This window comes from Meleagris gallopavo, chromosome 5, assembly GCF_000146605.3.
Source record: "Meleagris gallopavo isolate NT-WF06-2002-E0010 breed Aviagen turkey brand Nicholas breeding stock chromosome 5, Turkey_5.1, whole genome shotgun sequence".
NCBI classification, from domain to species: domain Eukaryota; kingdom Metazoa; phylum Chordata; class Aves; order Galliformes; family Phasianidae; genus Meleagris; species Meleagris gallopavo.
In genome coordinates this window covers 34,090-59,470 of record NC_015015.2, presented here as the reverse complement: position 1 = coordinate 59,470, position 25,381 = coordinate 34,090, and the positions used below count along the sequence as shown (strand labels likewise).

Below are 25,381 nucleotides of genomic sequence, written 5' to 3'. Positions count from 1 at the left end.
AAAAAAGAGCATTTCTAGATATTCTTCCAGCATCTCAAGTATTTCCATGCATCTGGTCAAACACATGGGACTCACTCTGGCATCCATGGGTGGCCAGAACAGAGACTGTGTGGCCTAGAATGAACGTGTAGGATAAGGCAGACATATAAGCTCCTTATAGCTGTTGAGCAGTACAGTATTTGCTTTTCCAGTGAACTAGAATATCTTTTCCCCCCCCCCCCCCCCCCCCACCCTTTCCTTGCTTTGGATGTTTTGTGCTGGGGTTTTTTATTTGGATGTTGTTTTTTAGTAGCGAGACAGTACTGGCTGTCTTCTTCACATAGAAAGCTGGCCAGAGCCGTGGAGGAGCGGTGCATTCCGGCCAGGCTCCCAGCTCACAAGAAGCCTCAGGTTCCCCAGCCAGGTTACTGGCAAGCTGCCGCAGCCGGCAGGCAGCCCTGGAAATCCAGAGCTGCAGCACAGAGGGTCAGACTTGGTGGCAGAGAGCCAGAAATACCTACAAGTCACAGCTTGAGCAAGAAACTAAGTACCCATTAGAAATGTATTCAGTATGCTCCTTGATTTAAGTAGCCAGTTATGTGCAAATTGAATGAGGTCCGAGGCTCCTGAGCAGCTTGCTAGATGGGAAATCAAGTGTATTTCCAGTGGAAAGCTGCTGAAAATTGAAAGGAATTTGTTAAAGTAAGTACTTCTCCAGTTTCTTTCTATCTCAGGAAATTAGTATTTTCTGACAGTTGTTTCACTGAAAAATTGTCATTCACTTGTAATGGTATCAGTCCCTGATTTATGTAGTGTGTTGGATGCTTCAGAGTAGACTTCCTGTTCTGCAACAAATGCCATTTAAGAAGATAAAATAGGTTGCTTGTAACAAAGAGATAACTTACAGTATATTGCCTTAGCATTGTGCTTTTATGTACTGTTGTAATCCAAAAGCCATCTCTTCTTCCCCTTCTCTCTTCCTCCTGACTCTCCCTCTGTTTCTGCCCCTAGATGAGGAGATGAGGTACCAAGTTCTAGTGTTTGTTTGTGCACAGATGACCCATCCTTTCTGCCAGTCATAGTTCCTGGTATTTAGCACCACAAGAGATGCTCTGATGGATTAGACTGAAAGCCCTTCTAACCAGGTATCACGCTGCTGACCAGAAATGGAAGGGAATGAGTGCGGGAATGGTGCAGGTGGAGATGCAGAGGACTCGGAGGGAGCAGGATTAGTTTAACAAGATTGAGAGGGCCTAAGTTCCCACCAGTGATGATTTCTTTGAAGTGATCCTTGCTAGTGTATCTGTTCCACAGCTCAGTGGTTTAGTCTTAACACAGAAATACCCAAACTGGTTTTAAGCTAGCCCAGGTAAGGCAATAAAGAGATCTGCACAAATTTATCCCACAGAGGAGAACTGTCGCATGTGTCTCAGTGCAAATCCTTTTGGGAAATCAAAAAGAAGAAGGGATGGGAATTGGGAACAATCTCTGTTACCACGCCTACAAAGCTGTTAATTCCTACAGGGTTTCACTTACAACAACCTTTATTCATGTCTGCCATACTGAATATTTATTTTTGATGCAACAGTGCCTTAAAGATCTGATCAGTGCCCCTAGGCATAGATGTGTTATAATTTTTAGGCACGTAAGACAAAGATGTTACATGCATTAGGAAGCTATCAGGTCAAGACAACAGAATGTTAAAAATATATAGGGAGAAAAGGGGTGTAGGATGATGGTAAAATCTGCACGTGGACTGAGAAATCATTAGTAGTGAAATGGGAAGATGAAGTTGCGTTACTGTTGCTCCCATATCATTTGCGTGAGAGTTAATTAATGTTGATTTCTGAGCCTTTATAGAATAAAGCAGTGGCTTTAGTGCTTCTGGTGTGAACATATTCATTTAAAAAGTCTCACTTAATCTTGTAACAGGCATACCAGAGGTCATTGCAAACCTACCAAATACTGTCTTGTTAACAAATCAACATTGGTGTGCTTTCATCATGTTTTGTGTTACTAATGAGTTGAGACAAGATAGCCAACATAGCATTTTTAAAGTTATTGAAAGTATCTAAAACAAAAAACAAGAAGCCACGTTTTATTCTGCATCACAGCGCACATTCAAAGCTGAAAGGCCTCTGATGCTGCTGCTTGAAATGTGGCTGCACAGATCAAGGCATTGTGATTAAGAAAGGTTAATTTCAGCCAACTGTCAGTTACGATAACCACTTCAGGTTTCGTGCTTACATAAGCCTCCCTGGTCAAACCCATTTCCCCCAGAATTCCATGTTTCTGTTGCCTTTGATCAGCAATAGAAAGAAATCTGCACCCTGCAAACTTCTGTTCTCACTCTGCCTTAGGGTACTGGCACACTGGTTTCAGCCTTTGTTTATGATGTTCTCACAGCTGGGTCGGTAGCACTGGCCTTCACTGGGAGCACTAGGAAGGTGCCTGAGCCTGGGCAGCCTGATGGTGCAGCCACAGACAGGGCATGGCCGTCAGCGTGCTGCATCTCTGGGTGCTGTGTTCCTGCTGCAGCAGATGCTCCCCAGTCCCACACCTGCATCTAAGAAAAATGTTATCAGGACAGATGAGATTTGGTTTTCAAGCACTGATTATCAGCCTTGTGCCTAGTTGGGATATATCTTCCCTCTTCTATTTCATGGACAGATAATCTGTGGATTTTATAATATGTTAGACACCAGATTAGGCCTTGCAGATTTAGTGTATATATATACAGATCTCATCTTTATAGCTCATAGTAGCAAATCACTGAATTAATACATTCATTATATTAATATTTTTGTTCATTTTGTTTGCAAAAAAAAAAAAATCAGAACAGTAGGGATAATTTACTATTTTTTATTTTAAAGAACTAGTTTCAAGGTTTATGTAAGGGAATACTTATGATTATGTTGCAATAAAGAGAAGTGTCCATATCCTCCTTTTCTGTGTTCCCAGGGCAAAAGGTATAATCACTTCTTAAAGTTTTGGTTTCTAAGAGAAACTTACTTGAATGGAGACATACATTCTACGCTGATGTGAGATACAGTAAGAAAGAGACCAGTAATTTTTCCGTTCATTATTGTGTAAAATAGCACCATTTATCTGAAATAAAAGGGTTTTAGGATCCAATTTCTACAAAGAAAATAATAAATGCAGTGCTACGCACTATAATTGTTACACCACAAAATCGTGTATTTAAACTCTATCATATAATTGGATGAATGTATATAAGAAATTAAGGCATTTCAGTTGCAGGTTGAGGTATATCAAAAGGCTCCTTTATATTTTATATAAAAGAACAGAATTATAACAGTAATGCTAACTTCTAATTACCACTAAGAGCGAGCAGTGTATTATCTCAATAAATAGTGATTTGGTGCTTGTAAATTGCCTTCTCAAGCCATTGGTCTGATTACTTTCTTTTAAAGGCAATATTTAGTCTATTTCACATTAGTCTGCAGAAAATTAGCGGTAAATCAAGAATCTTTTCTTCATTCATCAGATAACGTGAACTTTATGACAAGAGCTTTGCCTATGGATGTGTAATGAATAGATGAATAATTCTTAGCAGTTACCGGTACTTTATTGTGCTGGGGCCCTCCCTTCTGAAACAGCTCAGGAATAACAAAGATTTAGACAGATAAGCTCTTACTGAATTTTAGTTCCCTCAAATCCTATTTATGTTGATGAGCGTAAGTTCTGTACTGTCACGAGATAAAGTGTGGATCACTCATCAGGCAGATGAAGAAGAAATGCAGGGATAAGAAGATAAGACTGGAAGAAGTGTCAACTAGTTTCATGCTAATTGATCAGTTGAGAGCATTGAGAAAAGATGGTTCTGCAGACAGCAGACATCAGCTGCCTGCTGCTGTAGATGGAAATCAGTATAATGAACGTGGTAGGGGAATTTTGTTTAATGATAAGTTCTTAAGTTGTAATGTATTCCAGAAACAATTATGCTTCAAAGATAAATAACAATTGGATTATTTTTGTGGAAGTTATTTTAAGAAAAGCAAGCTCCTAGATTGGATAAGCCCATCTTCCAATGCTGCAAGCTAACAGTTTTCTTGGACTTTCTTCAGTCACACCTTAATAATAATAGTCTCTGGTGATTTAAGTCCTAGATTTTCCAAGACCAATTTCCTTGTAAAGCATTTCATTTTCACAGTCAGAAAAGCCCAAGCTTTTGGAAAAACATACCAAATAGCTGGGGTTCTACAAGCAAGATGGGCCCGTGGCTTCTCAAGAGAGCCCCCTTTGTCCAAGGGGCTTTATGTTAAAGCAGAAACAAGCATGCATTTACAAGTGGATGTAACAGCCTGTTCCAGGTAACTCCTATCAGATGTCTCTTGTGGGGATTTCAATGTCTTCTGCAAGATCTGGAAGTTACAGATAAAGCAACAGATTTCTTCATCTTCGGTAGAAACTGCCAGCAGCTCTAGCTACTCACCATTTGCAAGGCAGTAGATGGTTTTATGCCTTTTCCCAAGACTCTCTCTAGCACAGTCCTTTTATGTTCGAAGACACCCTTAGTAATATGTTTCTCTCTCATATAAACAACTCCACAATCTGCCTCCCCTTTAAAAATGTCTGAGACGGGTGTTAGCAGTAACCTTAATTTCTCTGAATTTGTTTTCATTTTTCTTTTCTCCAAATTAATCAAGGTGAAATCATTTTAGAAACCTCTTGAATGTCTGGAAAACCGGTCACATGCTAACGGGGAGAGGAGGATCGAGTCTTCAAGAATCTGTAACTGTTGTTCTAACCATTATGACTAAAGCTAAATCAGATGCATCTGTCTTGGTGGTTATTTGCGCTGGGAATCCGTGCGTGACCGTCATGTGGTATCTGCAAATTCTGGCCATCTAAAAGCTTGGAAGTTGCAAACGGCTTGAATTGCTGAACACATCCATTTTTATTTATCGGGCCTAGAGACAATAATACCCCAGGTACTTTGCAGACATAGAGACAGATCTTGCCTTTGATTTTGTGTCATTGCTAACGAAAAATCCATGACGTTTTCTTGGTGAGTTCGTCTCACTTAATAGAACCAGGTATAATGGTGTTCAGTGTAAATGCATGTGACTGGAATTCTGCCTTTGCTGAAATCCTCATAAGGCCCTATTTCCAACTTCAGTGTGTTGTTATGGCATAAAGGTTTTTGCATGTGGACATGAAAACTTGTTGAAATTTTCCTTTTTTTTTTTTTTCCCTTTCCCATAATGTTCAAGAAACAGAATGTCAGATTGCCTTTTTTACATTTCTTTTTTTATATATTTTGCTTCAAGTTATTTATTCTTAAGTTGTTTCTATACCTGAAAGCAGGTGTGTCCAAAAAAATTTGCGCTAATTGTCATTCATTGACACTTGCTGAATGTTTGTGGTGACCAACCAATGGATGTGAGCACAATGAGGTGGTGGGTGGTGCATTTCAGCAGTGGTCACAATGACAGCAAGTCACCTCCACTGATGCAGATTGTTATGAGTGCAGCATACGGGCTTTTTTTCATTGCTGGTGAAAATGCATACCTAGTGGGCTGACTGCACTGAAAAAGAGTGTTTTGTAGCTGAGAATTTGCTCTGTTATATAGTGCTGTTGTACTCTGCGTATCATTTGTAGTTTCAGTGGAACTAAATAGGAGGCATTACTTTAGGAGTGATCTCTGTACGTGTGGCCCTAGACAATTCCTCTTCCCTCGATGCAGCCCAGGCAAGCCCACAGGATGGACAAGTGTGCCCTCAAGTTTTTTGTGATGCATCAGAGCGAATGTTATGGTCAAGATAATGACATGAAGTTTAACGTAGACGGTATGGGTTGAGAAGTGCTGGTAATGTGCCTTCACAAAGAATTTCTGTGGGCTGCAGAATGATGGAGCTTCCAAAGGTGTGTATGTCTTCTTTGCCTAGGTAAGCAAAGAGATGAAAAACATGCTGAGCTAATGAATAGTTTCATAGAGATCCCTGCTCTAATACTAGCAAGAGATCACAGTAGGAACAAATGCTGAATGTCCTGCTTTTAATAACAAAAAGTTGCATTCTATCCTCAGAAATGCTTATAAAGCTTTCAGTTTCAGTAGATAAATATTTATATCTGAAGGGAACAGTTTATTCCCAAAAAATCACACCGATTACATGATTAGCATAAAACTGATTACATGTTACTTTTTTCAACTCTCTGCCAATAGTTAAAGAGATCAAATGTGCCCTCTTAAAGGCTTCTGAACTCTTTCAAACCAGATCACTGCTGCTCAGAAGTTGTCTACAGGGAGAATAGGAAGGCACCTGCAGTTAGAGCAGCTTTGGAAGAATAAGGAGATGCATGTCACAGCTTATTTCCAAGCAGAGCTACGTCTGGTTTATGGGTGCAAAGAGGCACTGCTTGTTAATGCTTCTCCGGGGGCAGATTGCAGGGTTTGCTGCTGCTCCAGTTCCTTCCTGGGCTGATTCCTTCGGAGTTCAGTGGTGCAAAGGTTGCAGACTGCTCCTTGAAAATGCTCTCAGCCGAGAATTACAGATTTGTCAGTAACCAAGCACATTTCTACTGCTGGATAAAAAAGGCCCAGACTCAAAGTAGTGTTTGGGCCCTTGTGGCAATTACTTTGTTGTTGTTTGTTCACCAGCCTAAAACATCTGCTGCTTCCTTTTCTCCCCTCATTTCTGGTCTTTTGAAGATGGTTGCTGCAAGGAACACAAAATACCCTTCTGAAGGATACAGGTAACAAGAGAAAAACAGAAAAAGATGGCACCTCACTGTGAGGTTAGCCCAGCACTCCAAGGCTCTGCTGTTTTTTGACAAATGCCAAATCAGGTGGAATTCTGGGCCACAGATCTTATTTTGGCTTCTTTTCAGTTCTGCATGTCCTATACAAAAAAAAATAATGCTAAAATGATTCAAGTCACATAGCCGGATTTATACTGGATAGAAATGGAGAAAAATTAGTTTATCTGAAACCAGTGGAAATGTTTGTCATTTGCAGTCATAATGTTTCTGTGTAATGACAGTGCATCAAATACTTGATAAGGTTATGTAGGTATTTTTATTATCTGATGCTTCATGCACGTGTCAGAGAAACTACACATGCTGCATTCCCCTGACATTTTATTGGGAAATATTGGTTAAAATCAGCTTAGTACAACAACAGTAATCTTGTTGTACCTTCTGGATTCATGTTGTTTTCTTGCTTCACCTTTCCATTCCTGAGAGTACGTTTCTACAATAGACTGTGATGTTTTTGTTTTTACCAAATAAAATTTCTCCCTGGACAAATACTGACCTGCTTGCCTATCCGCCGTGTATTGCCCAAATACGACTTAAATATGCTACTGCTGACAAGAGAAATTAGAAACATACATCAGAAGACAGAAATGGACCTTCTACTAAGGACAGGTCTCATCTTTAATTTTGATGAGTGTTGGATGTGGAACTTGACTCTATAGCTGAACTAGAAAACGTGTAAAACAGTCTCTCGGGCTCTTGGAAGAGAGACAGAAATAACCTTATCTGTGCACTGTCCCTGCTGGTATTTCTAGGAGGAATCTCACAAGAATTCTCAGCTAGAACACATTTCAAGTAAATGAAACCCTTAATCATCATGCTAGAATGTGAAAGATTTGGAAAGCATGGTGATATTTTCATCAGGAATGTTATTGTAGGAGATTCTTCTGTTAAGGAATTGTGAATTAACTTGTTTTCCTTGCTCAGATGCTGAGGTTTCATTTATTTGAAACCTCCTTTAAAGGAGCCATTACGAAAACAATAGGACCACTCATCTAAAACAGACTAATATAATTAAAAAGTAAATCACTGCTGACACCGAAGTGTATTTAAAAGCAGCTGCAGCGAATAAGATGACTGGGTTTCATTGCACAAAAATGAAAGGCATGCAGCCACATGGGATCAATAGTGCTGGGTTTTTATTTATTGTAGAGGATAAGTGCAGAATAAATTAGTAGAAATGTGGACCTGGAAAAAAAAGGAAAAACGAAGTGAAAGTTTAAGACTTTCGTAACTTCCTGCAGAGCTGTGAGAAGTAATGATTTAGATCAAGGGACTGAGAAAGGCTGATACAGTCAGGACTGCAGTCCAGATCAGGAACAGAGAGGGACTCGCAACAGTTCAGACATGCCCATGTCTGGGAAGGATACAAAGATGCAAAAAAAAAACAACACCAAAACAAGTGCAAAGAGATCGTTTAATTGTTTCAGTAGTCTGGTCGCATACAGTGTTTAATTCTGATTCACCCCTCCATGCTTACAGTAAGCAGTGTCTTCCTTGAAAAACAGTAATAATAATTTCACTTTTTCTTGACTGTGTGATTTCCTTCTGATTCATATATATATATATATATATATTTATATATTTCATTTCATCTATATAGTTCCTATAAACTGTTAGGCCTTGTGTTGGGGTTTTGGCACAATGGGTAGCTCTGCATGAAGCCTGCTGGTATACAGAATGTCAGCTTTGTCAGCTGTCAGGATTGGATGGGGTGGCAAAAACATATTTACTCTTCAAGGCAAAGCAAACACCACTTGAGGGCTTGGATGGTAGCATGCCTCTTAAGTATTCTGTATGGGTTTTGGCTTTGTGAAAGATGTTTTTTGAGTTGAAGATTGTCCTTGACCTTGATAGTTAATTGGTTAATACAAAGTTAATATAATTAATGTGTTCCACAAACAGCTGGTTGCTGGATTAAATAAAGTTAGATAAGCAGAACTTCGGATTTATAGTTCAATATGTAGATGGTATGGATGTATGTGATTAATTGGGATTTTTCAAAAGATCTATTGTGAAGTCATTCATTTTATTAGAGCAAGCTTGGTCTCCCTACCTGTACTTGCGGATTAGCAGCTGTCATTTTTTGAGAGTTGGAGACAAAACCAGTGGTAAGATGGCTGTTGTCCTTACAAAGCACGCTGTCACATCACCATAGTGATGGAAGTTAGTGAATGGACTTAGGAAGAGACCTTCTGATCTACAGGCGGTTTGTTTGGGTTGCTAACAGAATCACACAGAATCACAGAATGGTAGGGGTTGGAAGGGACCTCTAGAGATCATTGAGACCAATCCCCCTGCCAAAGCAGGTTCCCTACACCAGGTCGCACAGGTAGGCGTCCAGGCGAGACTTGAATATCTCCAGAGAAGGAGACTCCACAACCCCCCTGGGCAGCCTGTTCCAGTGCTCCGTCACCCTCACCGTGAAGAAGTTCTTACGCACATTCGTGCGAAACTTCCTGTGCTGCAGCTGATGTCCGTTTCCCCTCGTCCTGTCGCCACATTTCCTTAGTTTCTGTGCCTGTACATTGGAGCAAATTATTCACAGCAGAGCTCTCTAATTGAACTTAATTATTGGTCTGAAGCATTTCTATATTCTTTGAGGCAAAATGCCATGAAAATACAAAGTACTTTGTATCTAACTTGCTCCACAGATGTTAGAAGAATGCCACAGTAAGTACATCTTTAATAGACTTCCAGTAGGTCTTTCCTGGAGCAAGAACTGAACAATTTTATTGTCTGCACACATGTCCATCAGTTTGTTATAGTGTGTAACTGCAGCATCAGGAGGGGCAGGATGGAACCACCCTGTGTTTTTGAGTGCTTTTGCGTCGGGAATTATCCCTATCTGGGCAAGGACAACGTATCTTGAAAGTTACTCCAGTGTGCAGAATCCAAGCACTGGCTTCATAATGAGACACGGCATTAATCAGGCCTTGCTGCTCTGATTCTGCACCACTTGAGGTGCTTTCCCTGCAGTAATGGAGCACTGCTAATCTACTTAGAGATGACTAGAAAGAAACAACCTACTTTTATTTTAAGGATTAGGAAATGGTTTTAATAATGTAACTTTTGTAAAAATGAAAGAGAACAATGCTTGTGTTAGTGCTGGTGTAACTCCCCCAGTATACTTCTGTGAGGAGAGGGGACATGAGGGAGAAAAAAGAAAGGAGGAAGAAAAAAGAATAGATTGGTATCCAATATCCCTGACTTAAAGAAACTGAGCACAATTATAACATTGTAAAATTCTGTTTGCAGAGGTGCTAGAAAAGAGATGGTTAGATTTATAAAGAAATCTAAATGAAATGATGATAACAATAAGATTTCTGCTAATGGAATGAGAAGTATGCTTTTTGGAGCTCTGAATATCTCATAAGTATTCAAAACACCTATTTCATGGCATAATAGTGCATTGTGTCATTTCACTAAAACATGACTAACAGCTTAACTCTAAAATTTAAACTTCACTTCAACACTTAAGACTCAGAGATGAGCACATAAATAGGTCAGTGTATGCAACATTTCAAAGCAAGGGAACAGCACGGGATGTGCATCACAGCAGGTATTTTTACCAGCATCCTTAGGTTTGCAGCCTAGGTGTGTCCTTGTTAGCTAGTACTGTTTTGCAGACAAAAAGATAATATTTTTATCTACACCTCATTGCAGTGATAGTCTCTTTTATTATACTTAGAATGCACGTGGTGGCAAGTGAGTGCAGTGCAATGTGCTGAATGCCTTCCTTCAGAGCGTAAACCTCTGTTTATATTCCTTAATTTTGCATTATTCTGATCGTAAAACAACTGTATGAACACTGCACTCAGCAATTTGATGTCCTAGGGATATTTCTGAGTACTTGAGAGACATTCCTGAAGACAGATGCATTTCTTTGTGTCTGGCTGATGATGTAGACAACGCCAGCCAGTTATCTCCAATTGATTACTATAGGATGACATACAGCATTGTGGCCACAGGGTTTCATTTTTGCCTCTCAGTTCTGTGTAAGCAACTGGAAACGAAAATATTAATTTCTAAATTGGAATGAAAAACTCTTCTTTGGTCTGTTAATTACATCAATTGCAGTTGTCATTCTAATAGCAACTCCTACTGTTTTTAAAGCTCTGTTTCTTAGAATATTCTGTTCAATGGCACTTGTAAACTAGAGCCAGACTAACTGATCCCAAGCTTCCTGAAACTCTTCAGGCAACGAGCATTATGAGTATCAGGCAGGGAGGAACCTTCATCTGACTTCACTCACTGTTCTGAGGAACAGGTAGTGCTAAAGCATATACTGAAAAGCCCTACAACAACCATAGCAGCATTTTGCAGCTGTGTAAGTGCCAGAGAGGCAGACTTACCATTGGAGCAAGGAGACAGTGTTATTTTGGCAGACTGAGCTCCATCATGAGGGAAAGAGGTGCAAGGAAATGGGCTGCAAAAGGCAGCCCCTGATGGGGAAAAATGGCAACATCTCCCCTCCCTGTACTCCTCCGTGCCTTGTAATATCCTGCTCCCGTCACTCTGGGTGGATGACTTAATCCAAAGTGTGAGAGTAGCGTGTTTTGATTGTTAAATTCTCAGACAGGTTATTGTGAAAGCATCAGGCAGGAGACTACGCTATGCTGGAGAAAATGGTCCGTGGGGCAGCATCCCATTTGTCAGTGCAGGGGCTGAGGTAGGGATGTGAAATTGCTTTCTCTTAAGAATTCTCCTTTTCAGGTTACAGAAAATATAATTGATGATGCGATCTTTATGTCTTTAATATGCTTAAAAGCTGCCTTTTTGAGGGAGGGAACAGTAAAGAGTGGCTTACACGTGACAGCTTTAAACCAGGGAAATGAAGCTGCCATGATTGCCTCTGGACAGCAGTTAGAGCACATTTGGAGTACTTGTGTTGCACATTATGAATGGAAATGAAGACATGGATTTGTGCAAAGTGTCATCAAGGATCGGGACAGCTCACCTCCTGGGCTAACTCGCTGGTCTTATTTAAAATAATTTGCTCTTATCAGAATAATTATTTCTCCTGCATTCAAGCCGGGACATCTGGCTCACATCTGAGAGAAGCAGCAGAATGATAGACAGTGGTACCCAGAGTCTTGCTGCCAGCATCATTCTATGCATGCTGTGTCCAGAGCAGAGCCAGCCTTCTCCTGAGGTTCCCTGCTGTTTCCCTTGCACGTGAAACTCACTTGTTCATAGTGTGCCCAAGAGCCTGTCTCTGTACTGTCAGCCATGCCTATTTTGAAACTATTTGAAGGAGTCTGAGCAAAAAATGCTGTAGTTACCCAAGTGTGAATCTGATGAGTGAACACGGTGCTTTAAAACACTTTTATCTTTATCCCCTGTGCACGCTTAGTCCTGCTGGTTGGCAGGCTGCCGCTCAGTTTCATGCATCTGCTTTTTTCCTATGTAGAACGCATTGGTGTGCTGCAATGCTTTTGGAGATGGAGTTTTTTTTACTCTTTTTTTTTTTTCCTGATGTGCTCGCTGTTTCCAGATAATCTGTGATTTTAAAGTGACAGTAGATTTATGACACTTACGTATAGTCTTAAAGGATGGTTTAGTCTAAAGGACCGATGAAAGTGGGAAAGTTAAGACAGAAGCAGAACAAAAGAATATTTACTGGATAAACCTTTTCAGCAGAGGATAAGAATTATAGTGCGTATGGTCGGCTTCAAAACTGAGTTTAATCCCCTACTTTCATAAGTTGCTATTTCTAAGTGCAGTAAAAAGTTGTTCCCTTGCTTTTTTTTGGCAGAGATAATTTAGGATCACAAACCATTTCTGTAGTCCTAAAGACAGCAGTGTTCTATGTAGAATGAAGAAAATTGTGTGGCAGAAAATCAACTCTCTCAGAAGTGGATTCACCGGAGAGACGCTTTCCCTACAAAATCTGCTGGGCCACAGCAAATGAGGACTCCAGTCCTCGGAATGTACCCAGGGCTCATTAGTACACACTGCTAAGCTTTATACTGAGTAAAAATGAATTATTGCTTTATTAGGACACTCTAGATTATGTAAGTGCACCTTAATGGAAATAAAATAGAGAGTATGATTTTCACTGTTACCATTAGCAACAGTTCTGTAATTAATTTCAGCCTACTTTCCTTTCCTGAAACAACCACTTCATTGAAAGAAAATCCTGTGGGACAGGTAATGCAGAAGGTGTTAGTGCAAAGTGAGTCAGTGCTTTTGGGGTATAGACTGAGTAACAATGAATATACTTCTTTTTGCATCTTGTCTAGGTCATTTTTAAGAAAATCATTTAATTCCTTTAATTTCCCATTAAAAGCTTTTTTTTTTTAAAGTGCATTGTCAGCTAACATCCATATAATCACTGTACTGAAGTTACAGCTCTGACATATTATCATATTTTCTGAAAAACATGGACAATAGCCATGTTTGGGGGTAAATGTCAGCCTGATTATCTAACAGACGGTTTTTTCCTGTCGAAGCAGAAATGAAACCACTAAGTAGCCAATTCAGGAAAGCTTTTCTGCGCAGCAGAGCAGTTGAGCAGAGACAAGTTAAGCACTGACTGACTTGCATTCCTGAAACTGGATCTGTTTGGACAGAAATGGATAAACGGGAATTTGTAAAGGGAGTTTTTGTAGGGCACTGTGATCAAATATTAAATTCAGTTTGGTTGTATTTATTATATATCTGACATTACGTGAGGTTTTCTCAGCTGCTTCTGGCAGCTGGAGGATACACAAAATCAGTATAAACATAGAGAATTCAGAAGAAAAAAGGGCATACAATTCCCATGTAGTTTTACTGCCTGAAATTGATTTTTCACTGTTGTTTGAAGTAACCCAACGTAAGTGCCAATGGGTTTAAGCATAATCTCCCTGAATCTAAGTGTATCATAGAATTACACAAAATTTGCTTGTCATCAAACAATAGTAGTAAGTCTTTTCAGCTTATCATGTTTAAGGTTTTTTTTCTTCTGATGAAGTAATGTGTGAGTCACAGAATGGTTTGGATTGGAAGGAAACTTAAAGTTCCAACCCCTGTGCAATAAGCAGGGACGCCTTCCACTAGACCAGGTTGCCCAGAAGCCCCATCAACTTGAGATTTTCACTAAGTTCTTTTCTGAAAAGGAAAAAACCCAGCTTCTGCACGTTAAAAAGAATGGCATCTCAGCACTGAGGCTTAGGGCAAGGTCAGCAGCCTCTTTGTTTGCAGCCCCAGGAAGTCAGAGGTGTTGCACAATGCAGTGGCAGCTCACCATAGGAGCCTTGCAGGTAGAGTGATGTAGTGGCCATGCTATTGGCCACAGAAGGCTCCTGACATGCTCAAAATAAACGAGCAGTCCTCTGAAACCTGAGCAGACTCAAACAGGTGATTGCTTATGTAGTTAATGAAACATGTCTATTTAGAGTGCATTACAGGAGATCACATTCACAGTTATGATAAAGCAAATATGCCTGTTAAGTACATTTACATGGTGATGAACTCCAGCTCAAATATATCAGTATGTCGCTGGTTTCATCTCAGAAATATTTTATTATCGCAGAACAGACAACTACTTCCTTTTTTTTAAAAAAAAAAAAAAAATAAAAAAAAGAAAAAAAAAGCAAACACTTTTACAAGTTTTAAGGATGTGCCTGCATGGATGTTCCTTTTTTTTATTCAAATACAGCTGTAAAACTGAATTAGGACAAGATCTATACAGATCTTATCCATCAAAGAGAAAACATGCCACATTTCAGTTGTTATCTGTCAATCTGTTGGCTGTATCCCCTCTTCCTTCCAACAGCACGCTGGAGGAAGACACCTAACCTTACAGTGCATGTGGGAAAAACAAGACAGCATTTGAGTTTTCAAGGACTTCTGTTAGCCAGAAGCTATTTTTATGAGCTTAAGAGAAGTCTTAGGGCTTTTCATATCCTCGAGTGATATGTCTGTGCCTGAATAGGGTGGATGTGGAATAAGTTATATTTAATACTCTTCATGGAGGATTTGATCTGCTTTCAGGAGTTATCCAGCTATACCTCCCAAGCGCTATATCATTCTTGTTTTCATAGCATTTGATTCCCCAGTTCCCCACAAACAATGTGCTGTGCGTTATACTTTTTCCTTCTCGCTTTATCTCTTCCTTTTTCAAAAACAAATTATTTCTGGAGGTAAAGGATGGTCCTGCAGTTGAGATGCTATCTTGAAATTCAGAGGTGTTGGTTTATTTCTAAAAGACATTCTATTCATCATCTGTGAATTGCGGATAATGCTACTTTTTCTACTTTCTTAAGTTCCTGTGACAATAAATCCACTGTGGATAGAAAGGCATTGAGATATTATGAGGATGGGGATTAAATATTCTCAGTTCTAGAACAATCAAATGAGTGCCAAGTAGCGGCAGTGTGAAGTGAGTGAAATTAAGCTCGGGCTCTAAGCAGGTGGTTTTGATTCTCCTAGTTCATTGAATCTGGCTCTGATTTTGATGTCAGATAATACACCATATTTTGCATAGCTGAACTGAATCAAATCATTATTACAAAGTGCTAAGTGGTCCACGCAGTAACATTTTATAATATTATTCAGCATGCATAAAATAAAATGAGTAATAATAATTTGTCATTAAAAATAACTTCCAGTATAAAAAAAAGAAAAAGAAAAAGGCACTAATTGCATTAGTTACCAAAAAGCAGTAGGAGCACATGAAATAGTCCGTGTGGCTTTCCAGATCCTCCTAATCTCTCTTTTTTTCCAAAGCCATTCAGATGATGCTTAAAACTTTTTCCTGAAAGCTTTCATTATTTTTTTAATGTATGTTATCCTCTCAACAAGCTGTTTGAACTCCTTTGGTTCACCAGGGCTTCAAATCAAGCTCTATCTTCAATGCTGCTTTTTTGAGCAGTGTCCCACTTTCTGTTCTTGCAGATTAAATCTTTTTAACCTTTTGTAAAATACACAGCTTGGCAGTGGTTTCATGCCATGGGATTCTTTTTGGCACCACGTAATGACTTTATTCTGCGTGCACCTTCTGTTGGGCATTGCAGGAACAAGTGGATATGAAGTAACTCATTAATTTATATCACCTTCAGAAAGTCGGTAAGGTGCCAGTGTTAGAATGACATTGTCAACTCTTTAAAATCATGGTGTTGGAGCTTTCTGGACAACAGTACTTTCATACATAACAGCTGTTGAGTCAACCCCCACTTCCAGATTGAAGCCCAAATGTAGAAAAGGGATTTGGAAAGGATAATTGTTAGCTATTTTTTGCGTATTTTATCTTAGGTCATAATCCAGAATGCACTGAAGTCAGTCTAGAGACTACTTTGGCTCTGCTGGATCTCTGAGCAAGCGCTAAGCATATAGGGAAGGTGTTGTTCTGATACAACTGGAAAATAAAATTACATCATTGAAATAATGACTGAAATTTGCCAAAGAGGCTCCCGTAGGGTCTACAAAGACTTTACACAATGTTTTGTAAGTGATTATGTCTAACTACACTTCTCAAAGGGATTTATCACGAAGGTTCCCAAGGGACAACTAATTTAATTATTGCATCGTGACTTTCTGCTTACAGGAGTGGCAGAGGTGCAGCACAGACAGCAGGATGTCTCTCAGTAGGCAGAGGAAGCCATGCAAGCTGTCACAGGGCTACAACTGGTGGTGGGTGCTGGAGCTGCCTGGCAGAGCAGGGCAGTCTACCTGTCCTCACTGCCCTGTGGGAGAGCTTCCACGTAATGTCATATCAACAGGCTCAAAGCACGCTTGGCAAAAGTGCAACTGCAGATTCTCAGCTATCTGTTCTGTGATTTGTAGTCCAGGAGGAAAGCTTTCTAAATGGGAAAGAGGCTAGCAGTATTCCTCCCATATATATCTAACAACTGACAATTAGTTCCAGATTCATTCCTTGACGACTTCCTCATGCACAGAGGCATAACGTGTGCTTGACAGCTTTCCTCCTTTTGTTCTTGTTGTTGGAAGAGATGTGTATCAGGCTTCACTTTACTGATTTTGAGAACTACAGGAGTGCTGGGAGTGCTGGCGCCCTTTCCTCTGACATCTGATATTGTTACGTTCTGACGCTCTATCATTGTGCAAATGATGCGGTTTTCTGCTTCAAAATCTAACTGTTTCATTACTCAGAAGTTACAGCTTCCCAGCCAAATACATATATGATGACAAGGCAACTTGGAATGTGAAATGAAGATCCCAGTTCTTACGCCATGTTTTGACATGATTTTGAGTGTTTGTTTAATTAAAATATCAAAGCATAACTTTGGGAGTATGAAGAGGAAGAAAAATGGGTACAAATGCAATACAGCATATGTATTTATATTTGTAATTGATCAGAAAGTCTTTCTCTTTTGCTAAATACTTAGAGTAATTTGTGTTTTAGGATAGGCAGAAACTCTGAATGTTCGATCTATACAAACACTAGAGGCAAAATGCAGTGTGATATCTTCGTGGAAACACTTGTTCCAGGGAAACTACTGTGTGTGAAATGACTGCTTGGGTGTAACTGGCTGTCAAGGTATACGAAAGTAAACATACACTGGTATTAATAACAGCGTAGCTGTTAGGTTTTTCAAGACTGAAAAGTAAGAAATACTAGAAATCTGCATTGTAGAGACAGTTCCATGATGGCAAAATCTGCCTGGGATAACAGTGATTTAAGTCACAGCCTAATCTTGTGTAATGGCGAAGGAACACTTGGTAGTGAAAACATGGATTTGTTCCCAGACCCATCCAAACACTGGCTGCAGCATCCTTTGAGTTTTGTTACTGGTCAGAAAGTGGTCATTAATTCAGCCCCCTCAGAAATAGGGGAAATCTGAGCTTACATGCTCTGCTCCCTCTTTCCTTCCCTCTACACTTAGTACTGAACTATTAATCGTGGCCCATCCGCTCTTGATACTTAGTTTAGACTTGAATAGCAGATGCTCGAGTGTTTTCAGACATGAGTGATTTGGATGTTCCTGACATGATTATTGTCTTCTCTTAGATATGCAGCATATGATTTTAATAAGCATAACCATTTCTACTTGCATCAGAAACAGTGTTGCCAGCAGGAGCAGAGAGGTTTGTTCCCTTGTACTCAGCACTGGTGAGGCCGCACCTCGAGTACTGTGTCCAGTTTTGGGCCCCTCACTGCAAGAAAGACATTGAGGCGTCTTTCTGGAATGTGTTCAAAGGAGGGCAACAAAGCTGGTGAGGGGTCTGGAAAATAGGCCGTATGAGGAGAGGCTGAAGGAGCTGGGAATGTTCAGCCTGGAGAAGAGGAGGCTCAGGGGAGACCTCATTGCTCTCTGTAACTTGCTGAAGGGAGGTTGTAGTGAGCTGGGGGTCAGCCTCTTCTCTCGTGTCATTAGTGATAGGACCAGAGGGAATGGTTTCAAGCTACGGCAGGGGAGATTCAAGCTGGACATTAGGAAGTATTACTTTTCAGAAAGGGTGGTCAGGCGCTGGAATGGACTGCCCGGGGAGGTGGTGGAGTCGCCGACCCTGGGGGTGTTCAAGGAAAGACTGGATGTTCTGTTGAGGGACGTGGTTTAGTGGGAGCTATTGGTAATAGGTGAACGGTTGGACTGGAGGATCTTTTAGGTCTTTTCCAACCTTGGTGATTCTATGATTCTACTCGTAACAGACTTTCTTTGGAAAGTGTAATATACAGTATTTTCAATATAAATGGCTTCTCAAGAATAATAATTAAAGATATACCTGGCTGAAAAGTCTTAAGGTGTTGAAACAGGAAAAATGAGAAGTATTTATAAGAAAGATTTTCACAAGGTGGCTTACCTGCTCCCTGGGATGAGTAAGAGATCATGTGTAGTCTTGAGACTGGAAACCTTGTGTTACAGAGAGGGCCTGTCAGTGCTCCAATAACCTTGGCAGGTAGAAAGGGAAAGTCAAAAAATACAGAGCAAAGTAGAAACAACCAGTGGAAACTGTTCATTTTTCAACAGAAGAGTACATGGGTTAGAGCTTGCCTGGACTATCAGAACTATTGCTATCAAGCGGGAAATGGCACAATTACCACTAAACTGAAAGGCCAGCTCTGTTGGAAATGCCAATTACTTGTAATGCATGAGTTGGATTTCTTAATGTAATTGGGAAATGTTTTTAAAAGACAGTGAAAATCGTATGAGTGAGTTGTGAACTTTGTGTTCCTCTAGGCGAATTACAGGGATGAATTCCTAGGGGAGATGGGGAAAACGTTTCTAAAAAATGTGTGATAGATGTCTTCTGGGCATCAGAGCCTTGTTAATAGTTTCCTGACTTTGTCCTGTGTTTATTAAATCAATATAAAGTTTAAAACTGCTGATGCAGAAACTGTTACAGGCTTAAAGAAATGTTGTTTGTACAATGCTTTGCCACACTATTGCAAATTGGTGGGTGCTGTATTTCACCCTGTAATTTTACACGAGTAAATGGAGAGCAAAGGGAAAGTGCTATCCATGGTTTTACTTAGAGGAGATTGCAGTGCATCCACCACATCCTCTTACAGATAGGAGGATATTAAATAGCATATCATACATTGTCACAGGATGCATTAGATTGCCGAGGGCAGTAGCCTCTTACTGGGGAGATGTGCACAAATAGCATGTCTGTGAACTGCTGCTTTAGGCTGACTTCTGCTCCTGCAGAAGGGAGGAGGTTGTGCCCAAGGTTTGCTTGACTTTGCATGCCACATTCGTGACTTGTGTTCATAGGGTTCTCAATGAACCCGGGCAGCTGAGGGCACACTGTGCCAGATAACAAAATGGACAAAGCGTATTTCTCATAGTCAGAATTTGAAGGCACAGTGTGATTTAGCGTCTCTTACTTTTTGCTGTAAGTCACTGCAGAATTGTCCTAATCGCTTCATTCTTCTGTCTCTCTTCACAGAGTGACGAGGTTTTAACAGTCATCAAGGCAAAAGCACAGTGGCCTGCCTGGCAGCCTTTGAATGTGTAAGTAAGTGGGGAATGCTATGGCTGAATAGCCGTGTACTCAGTGTTGGCTAACAGAACGCTCTGACTGTCTCATCTAATAGTTCACTCCTCTAAAAAAAAGAAAAAAACTAAAAATATTTTGAAAGGTGAGTTTCTCATCTTTTTTTGGCTTTGCAAACTATGCTTTTCTGTCTTTCACATCTTCTCATGTCTTCTGTGCTTTGGTTCACGAACTGCTACAGCAGAAGGATCGTCCCATGGAATTCGTGCTTTCATTAAGCAAGCATGTTTGTCCAATGCTGGATCAAAGACATGTTTTAGTGTCCTGTTAATGCACTGTTTCAGTAAGAGCAAACACTTTAATATAAGGGGTGTTCTGTCTGAGGAATTTCCTAATCCATCAACAAAAGCTTCTTGCAGGAGTAATTATTTAAAATACTTATCCGAAACGCTCTGATTGTCTCTATTGTGATCCTGAGGGTAGTACAACCACTATTTATCAAGTGAAACAGCTAAGTAGCTTCCCAGGATCCTAACTTTGGGTTCTGTGGCACTCATCAGAAAAGGAGATAAAGCTTTTCTGGGGATAAAGCTCTCTGACACTCCTGAGTTTACTGGTGGTCTACGAGGGGAGCAGAGCTTGGGTTGGTTCCTGCATACTTCATCTACTTTAGCTATGCTTGGCCCAGTGCTTGTACTAATCATCCAGGCCCAAACGAGTGAGTTTTATCAGTGACTGAAGAGGAGAACCCAGTGTAACGGGTCCCCTCATTAGCTGAGTCAAATTGAGTCCATGGAGAAGCAGAGTAATTACTGCAAGACTGTAGGGGCCAAGTAGTCCTGTTGCCTCCACAAAATATGTGAGGGAAGCAGCTAGGGAAATACTGTGCCTGGTTTTGTTGTTTGTGCTTATGAGAGCATGTGAAAATGTGGAGGTTAAGTTTAAAAAAAAAAACTGCCAGAAGAGTTCAGTTTTTAGAAAACATTTCTTATCATAAGAGGCTTAGAAACTCTTAAGCAGCTTAAGATTTAAGCTACTCAGATTATTAAAAAATAAAAAATAAAAAAAATCAGGAGGTGATCACAGTGAAAAGGTTTCTGAAAGCTGATGGCTCTCTAATCTATCAAAACCTATGAAACCTCTCATGGCATAGAAGCAATGGAAGTAGTGAGATTTTCCTCGTCAAACATGTCTGGGAAAGACACTAACAGTGTGACAAACCTTCGGAGGAAATAAGCTGGGCATGAGCTGGATTTTCCATCGCTTGAATATATTTTAACTGTGAGACAGAGTCGTTGGCTGTGCACAGGAGTTGTGTGTGAGAATTTATTTGACTGGTGTTATGCAAGTGGTCGATCAAGATGACAGTAATGGCATTCTTTATGGTGTTATTCTCCTGAAATTTTGAAGTTATTTTGTTTTTAAAGGATGTTCAAATAACAAACCTAAAGGAATGCAGTACTACTATTTGCCTTGTTTCTAGACATGCCCTTTCACAAACATGCACGCAAACACTTCTGCAACATCCTCCAGATGTTCTTTGAGTCCCTTCTTATCTTTTCTATTTACTAGTTCTCCATTTAGCAATGTCAAGACAAATAAATACTGTTATTTGTGCTTTCTAATGTTGCGCAGGTGTTCCCTTAAATAGCACTTCCTACACTTTATAGATACTGTTGGATTTTTGGCTTTTCAGATATTTTTTATCATATTTTGTCATTATGCCCTTTTTAATTCCATTTTTAAATATCAGTGAAGTTGAAAGAGACTTTTTTTTTTTTCAGTTACCATTAACTTCTGGTGTTAATTTCTGCATTATGAATTGCCATTCTTGGAATTTAGATCAGAGTTGTACACGTTTGGGATAATGACTGTTCAGGAGAAACATTTGGTCTATTATTATGCGTAACACAGCCACCTTACTAATCAGCAATTGTCTAAAAGTCATAAATAATCTTCTTTTGCATAATCGTGAGTTACATATTTGGTATATGAGATGGTGTGGTACTGATGTCAAAGAGGTGCTCCAATAGATAATAACAAGCAAAGCCTATAAAGCTTTCTGGATGCATTTTACAATAATAATAAAATGCATAATGCTATTATGCCAATTCCCAGGGGCCTGAAGTATCAAAAGTTGGCAAATTCTGCCTGTTCACCTGATCCTGTATTTGTAACCCTTTGTGATTCGTATTTGTAACCCTGCCCAAGTATCAATACAAAGTTAGTTTGTCAATTGCATTTCAAACTAGAGGGAGGAGAGGAACAATTCCTTCCAAACCTTGTGAGGGCTTTAAGAGTATTGAGGTAATTAGGTGCTGCTGTGGACAATCTGGAGAGCAGTTACATTTGCATGGGCGGTGGCAGGCCCCTTGTTGTGCGTCTGAAATTCTGATTTTAAAGTACTCGCAGGGAATGCATTCTTCCTCAGGTGTAATGGTATCAGTATACAACGTGCTGTCAAATGAAACTATTTTTCCTTATCTTACTTGTATAAACAAGAGCACCGCTGCGTTTCTCTCAGCTGTGTTTCAGGCAGAACCAAATTTTACTTTTCAGCTGCAAATTATTGGATTTTGGCAGTGTGAAAGATAAAATATAGCAAGTCCAGATGGTACAGATGATATCCAAATTGGCATATCTGGCAATTGCAAAATAGTCAAGCCATGACATCAGAATTTGAGGATACTGAGGGTAAGACTTGTAAAGAAGATGTCCGTGAACTTCCACAGGAGCTAATATCCTTAAAAATTTTGACTCAGTGAGCATTGTCATGTAAATAAGAGTTTGTCAGAATAGTCCACCAGAAGAAAATAAACACTAATCTTGATCAGCTTGTCCCACTCTAGATCATGAATTATGTAGCCAATTACAAGAATTAAAATGGGATTCTCTTGGGAGGTACGGGCAAGAGTAGGTTGGTGGGCATGGAAGCAGCTGTCAATTGTACGTTTTGGCCAGGACTGTGTTGTCTTCAGTATCGTGTGGTCCAAGCCATGTAGTGTTGTCAGTGCCCTTGCTGTTTTTACAGCTGCCTGTTTTTTCGTGGTTGTTCTGTCCTTCATGCTCTGCGATTCGTCACCATCGTTATCATCTATGTATCTTATCGTATGTCATGTTCTTTGATAGAGTCATTTGAGTTGGAAGGGACTCTTAATGGCCATCTGGACTAACCCTCCTGGAATAAACAGTGACAACACATCTACAGGTTGATCAGGTCCTCAGAGCCGTGTCCAGACTAACCTTGAATGTCTCCAAGGTTGGAGCATCCACCAGCTTTCTGGGCAACCTGTGACAGTCAGACACCATCTCCCCTCTGCTGCCATCTGTCACACGGTCACAAAACATATCGGGATGTTGGTGAGAATGTTCAAGTTCTATTGCCATTCCACCAACATCCACCTCTGATGTTGTGAGTCAACGTAATAAAATAGGAGTCATCCCTTTCAGAGCTTCTGTTTGTTTGGTAATTCTTGTGTCCAACTACTTTTTGTAGTTCTTCTAAACCAAGAAGTCATTCAGCACTATGGAAAATGACAAGCATTTTTCTTGATTGTAATTTGGAACTAAAGTCTAGAAAACCATTCTCTCCTATCTCACGTCTCTCCTGTTTCCTTTTCCTCTCTCTGTAGTGTTTGAGTGAGTAGTTATGGTCCTACGGTTTTCCTCTTCCTCTTGACTGTGTGCGGACCTTATTCTTTTTCTTTTCCATTTAAGCAGCTGTTCCCCATTTATTTGGAGATTACCTGAAAATGCTTCAGTAAGCACTTGAAAGTGAAGCTTAGCAGAAAAAGGGGCCTATTCCTTTATAATTCAGGTGGATAGAACTAGTTAGTCCTAACAATTTATAAGGTGGTATCCTTTTCATCCCCTACAAATTATCTCCTCAGTCCCCTTCCATTGCAGTCTTTAGAAATCCTTGGTATCTTTTCTCTGACTACAGATAAATTAGGGCTGTTCTTCTGTATCAGAAAATAACGCAGAATATTTCCAAATATGTTTTTCAGCATTGAAATAGCTAATACAGCTAAGCTGGGACCAGAGAAAACTGCTTCAGAAGTCAAGCAGCTGGTATCCTATAGAAAGGTGATGAAAAAGAGCTCTGATCTGAAATATGTTTGAACTGATGGGGTCACACTCTCACAGATTCTACGTTTACCTCCTGTCATTCTAGTCTTTCAGTCCTTATTTTCTTCCAGAATTTGAACAAAAATGTGTTTGTTCTATGTTCTGTTTCTGCAGTGAATTTGCTGTTCCAGGTGCATCCGCAGTACTTGGGTATTCAGTGCCAAGGCACAGATGAGTAGGGAATTTGTTTTGTTTGAGAATCTAGTTTGCTGCTTGTTTTACTGCTTTTCTACTCACTTTTTTTTATTTTTTACTTTATTATAATTTACTATTCTTTTTGTGCTCACAAAACATCTGTTTGTACAGTAGCCTTGATATTTAGGTCATTGGATGATTACTTAGACGCTGTTAAATGGAGAACCACTTAAGTCAGAAATGGAGCTTTTCAGTATCTTCTGCAGTACAATGAAGTAACTCCCTCTTCCCATTGTACTTTTCATTGTTGAAGATCTCAATTTGTCTGATATCCTACCCTTCATGACTCATGCAGCCTTCATGCGGTGTTGTCTCACTGATAAACACCCTTGTGTAAAACTAAAGATAACAGCCCAAGGCTATGTAAACAGTTGTATGCTTAAAAGATGGCTTCAGCAGTGTAAGCAGCTTGAATAAATAACAATTTGTGACTACGTTTATGTTACTGATAATATTTAATCACTTCCATCAGATGGCAGACAGCTGAAAGTCTCCAGCTTTGTAAAGAGTATGTGTTGCTGAGCCTCTCTTTTGACTTCTCAAACGTTGCAAGTTTTGTGTGGTAGAGAGACAACTATTTGCTATGAACACCTCATTCCCTTAATTTCAGCCTGCATCTGTGACTAAAGGTTCCTGAAGTGCTTACATCCCTAAATAGGTAGGAGTAACATTATTAAGTGCATAAAATACAACTAACGTTCAACATCCCCGTAAGTGACTACATTTTCACAAGGGTGAGGAGACCTCTGATAGCCAACAGATGCAACTAAATCAATTTAACTTCCTGAATTCAGTCATTCCTCTGCCTTTTGCAGTAGCAAGCGTCTGATCTGACAGAAGTCTTCACGTACACCATTTAAGTTAGCCAGATATCCACATGGCCAGCAAAATACTTTCTCCTGATACAGTGAAGACTGTCCCGGTACTTGGAAAATCTTAATTCTTCTTTCTTCCTGATGAGATTTGAATGGCAATGCTTTTCTATGTCTGTAAAAGGCAAAGCAGCAACCTACACACTGAGCATCCTTGAGTATCACAAACCATGTTCTTTTTGTTCAAGCTTTGCCATTTTGCATGGAACGTGTAAGTATTAGCCAGAGAAAGAAAGCAATCACTGGAATCTGCTCCTCAAGAAAAGAGAGGGGAGCCAGAAGAGTCTCTGGAGGAGATTCACATTAAAAAATACACGGTGAAGTGTGAGTTAACCAGCTTCATAAGATGGGGAAGGGTATGTGTGAGATAAGCACAGCTCAGTGACATGTTCTCCTAGTTAGAAATCACTCTGTGTTTATTTTGTGGTACTTACACCAATGACGATAGCTTTTTTTAGTTCCTGGCTACCTTGGAAGAGGGGCTGTTTCTGGCCAAGAAAAATATGTTCCATTTCCTGGTTTTTAGGTTGTTTTTTTT

At 39.9% G+C, this 25,381-nt stretch overlaps 1 protein-coding gene across 1 annotated transcript in view; it reads left to right on the top strand.

Moving 5' to 3' along the window:
- The window catches only part of SPON1 (spondin 1), a 195,920-nt gene that overhangs the window by 148,408 nt on the left and 22,131 nt on the right, over positions 1–25,381 (top strand). The window contains exon 7 of the mRNA XM_031553354.1: positions 19,601–19,665. Coding sequence (XP_031409214.1) covers positions 19,601–19,665 — 65 coding nt within the window. The remainder of the gene's footprint in view (positions 1–19,600; positions 19,666–25,381) is intronic.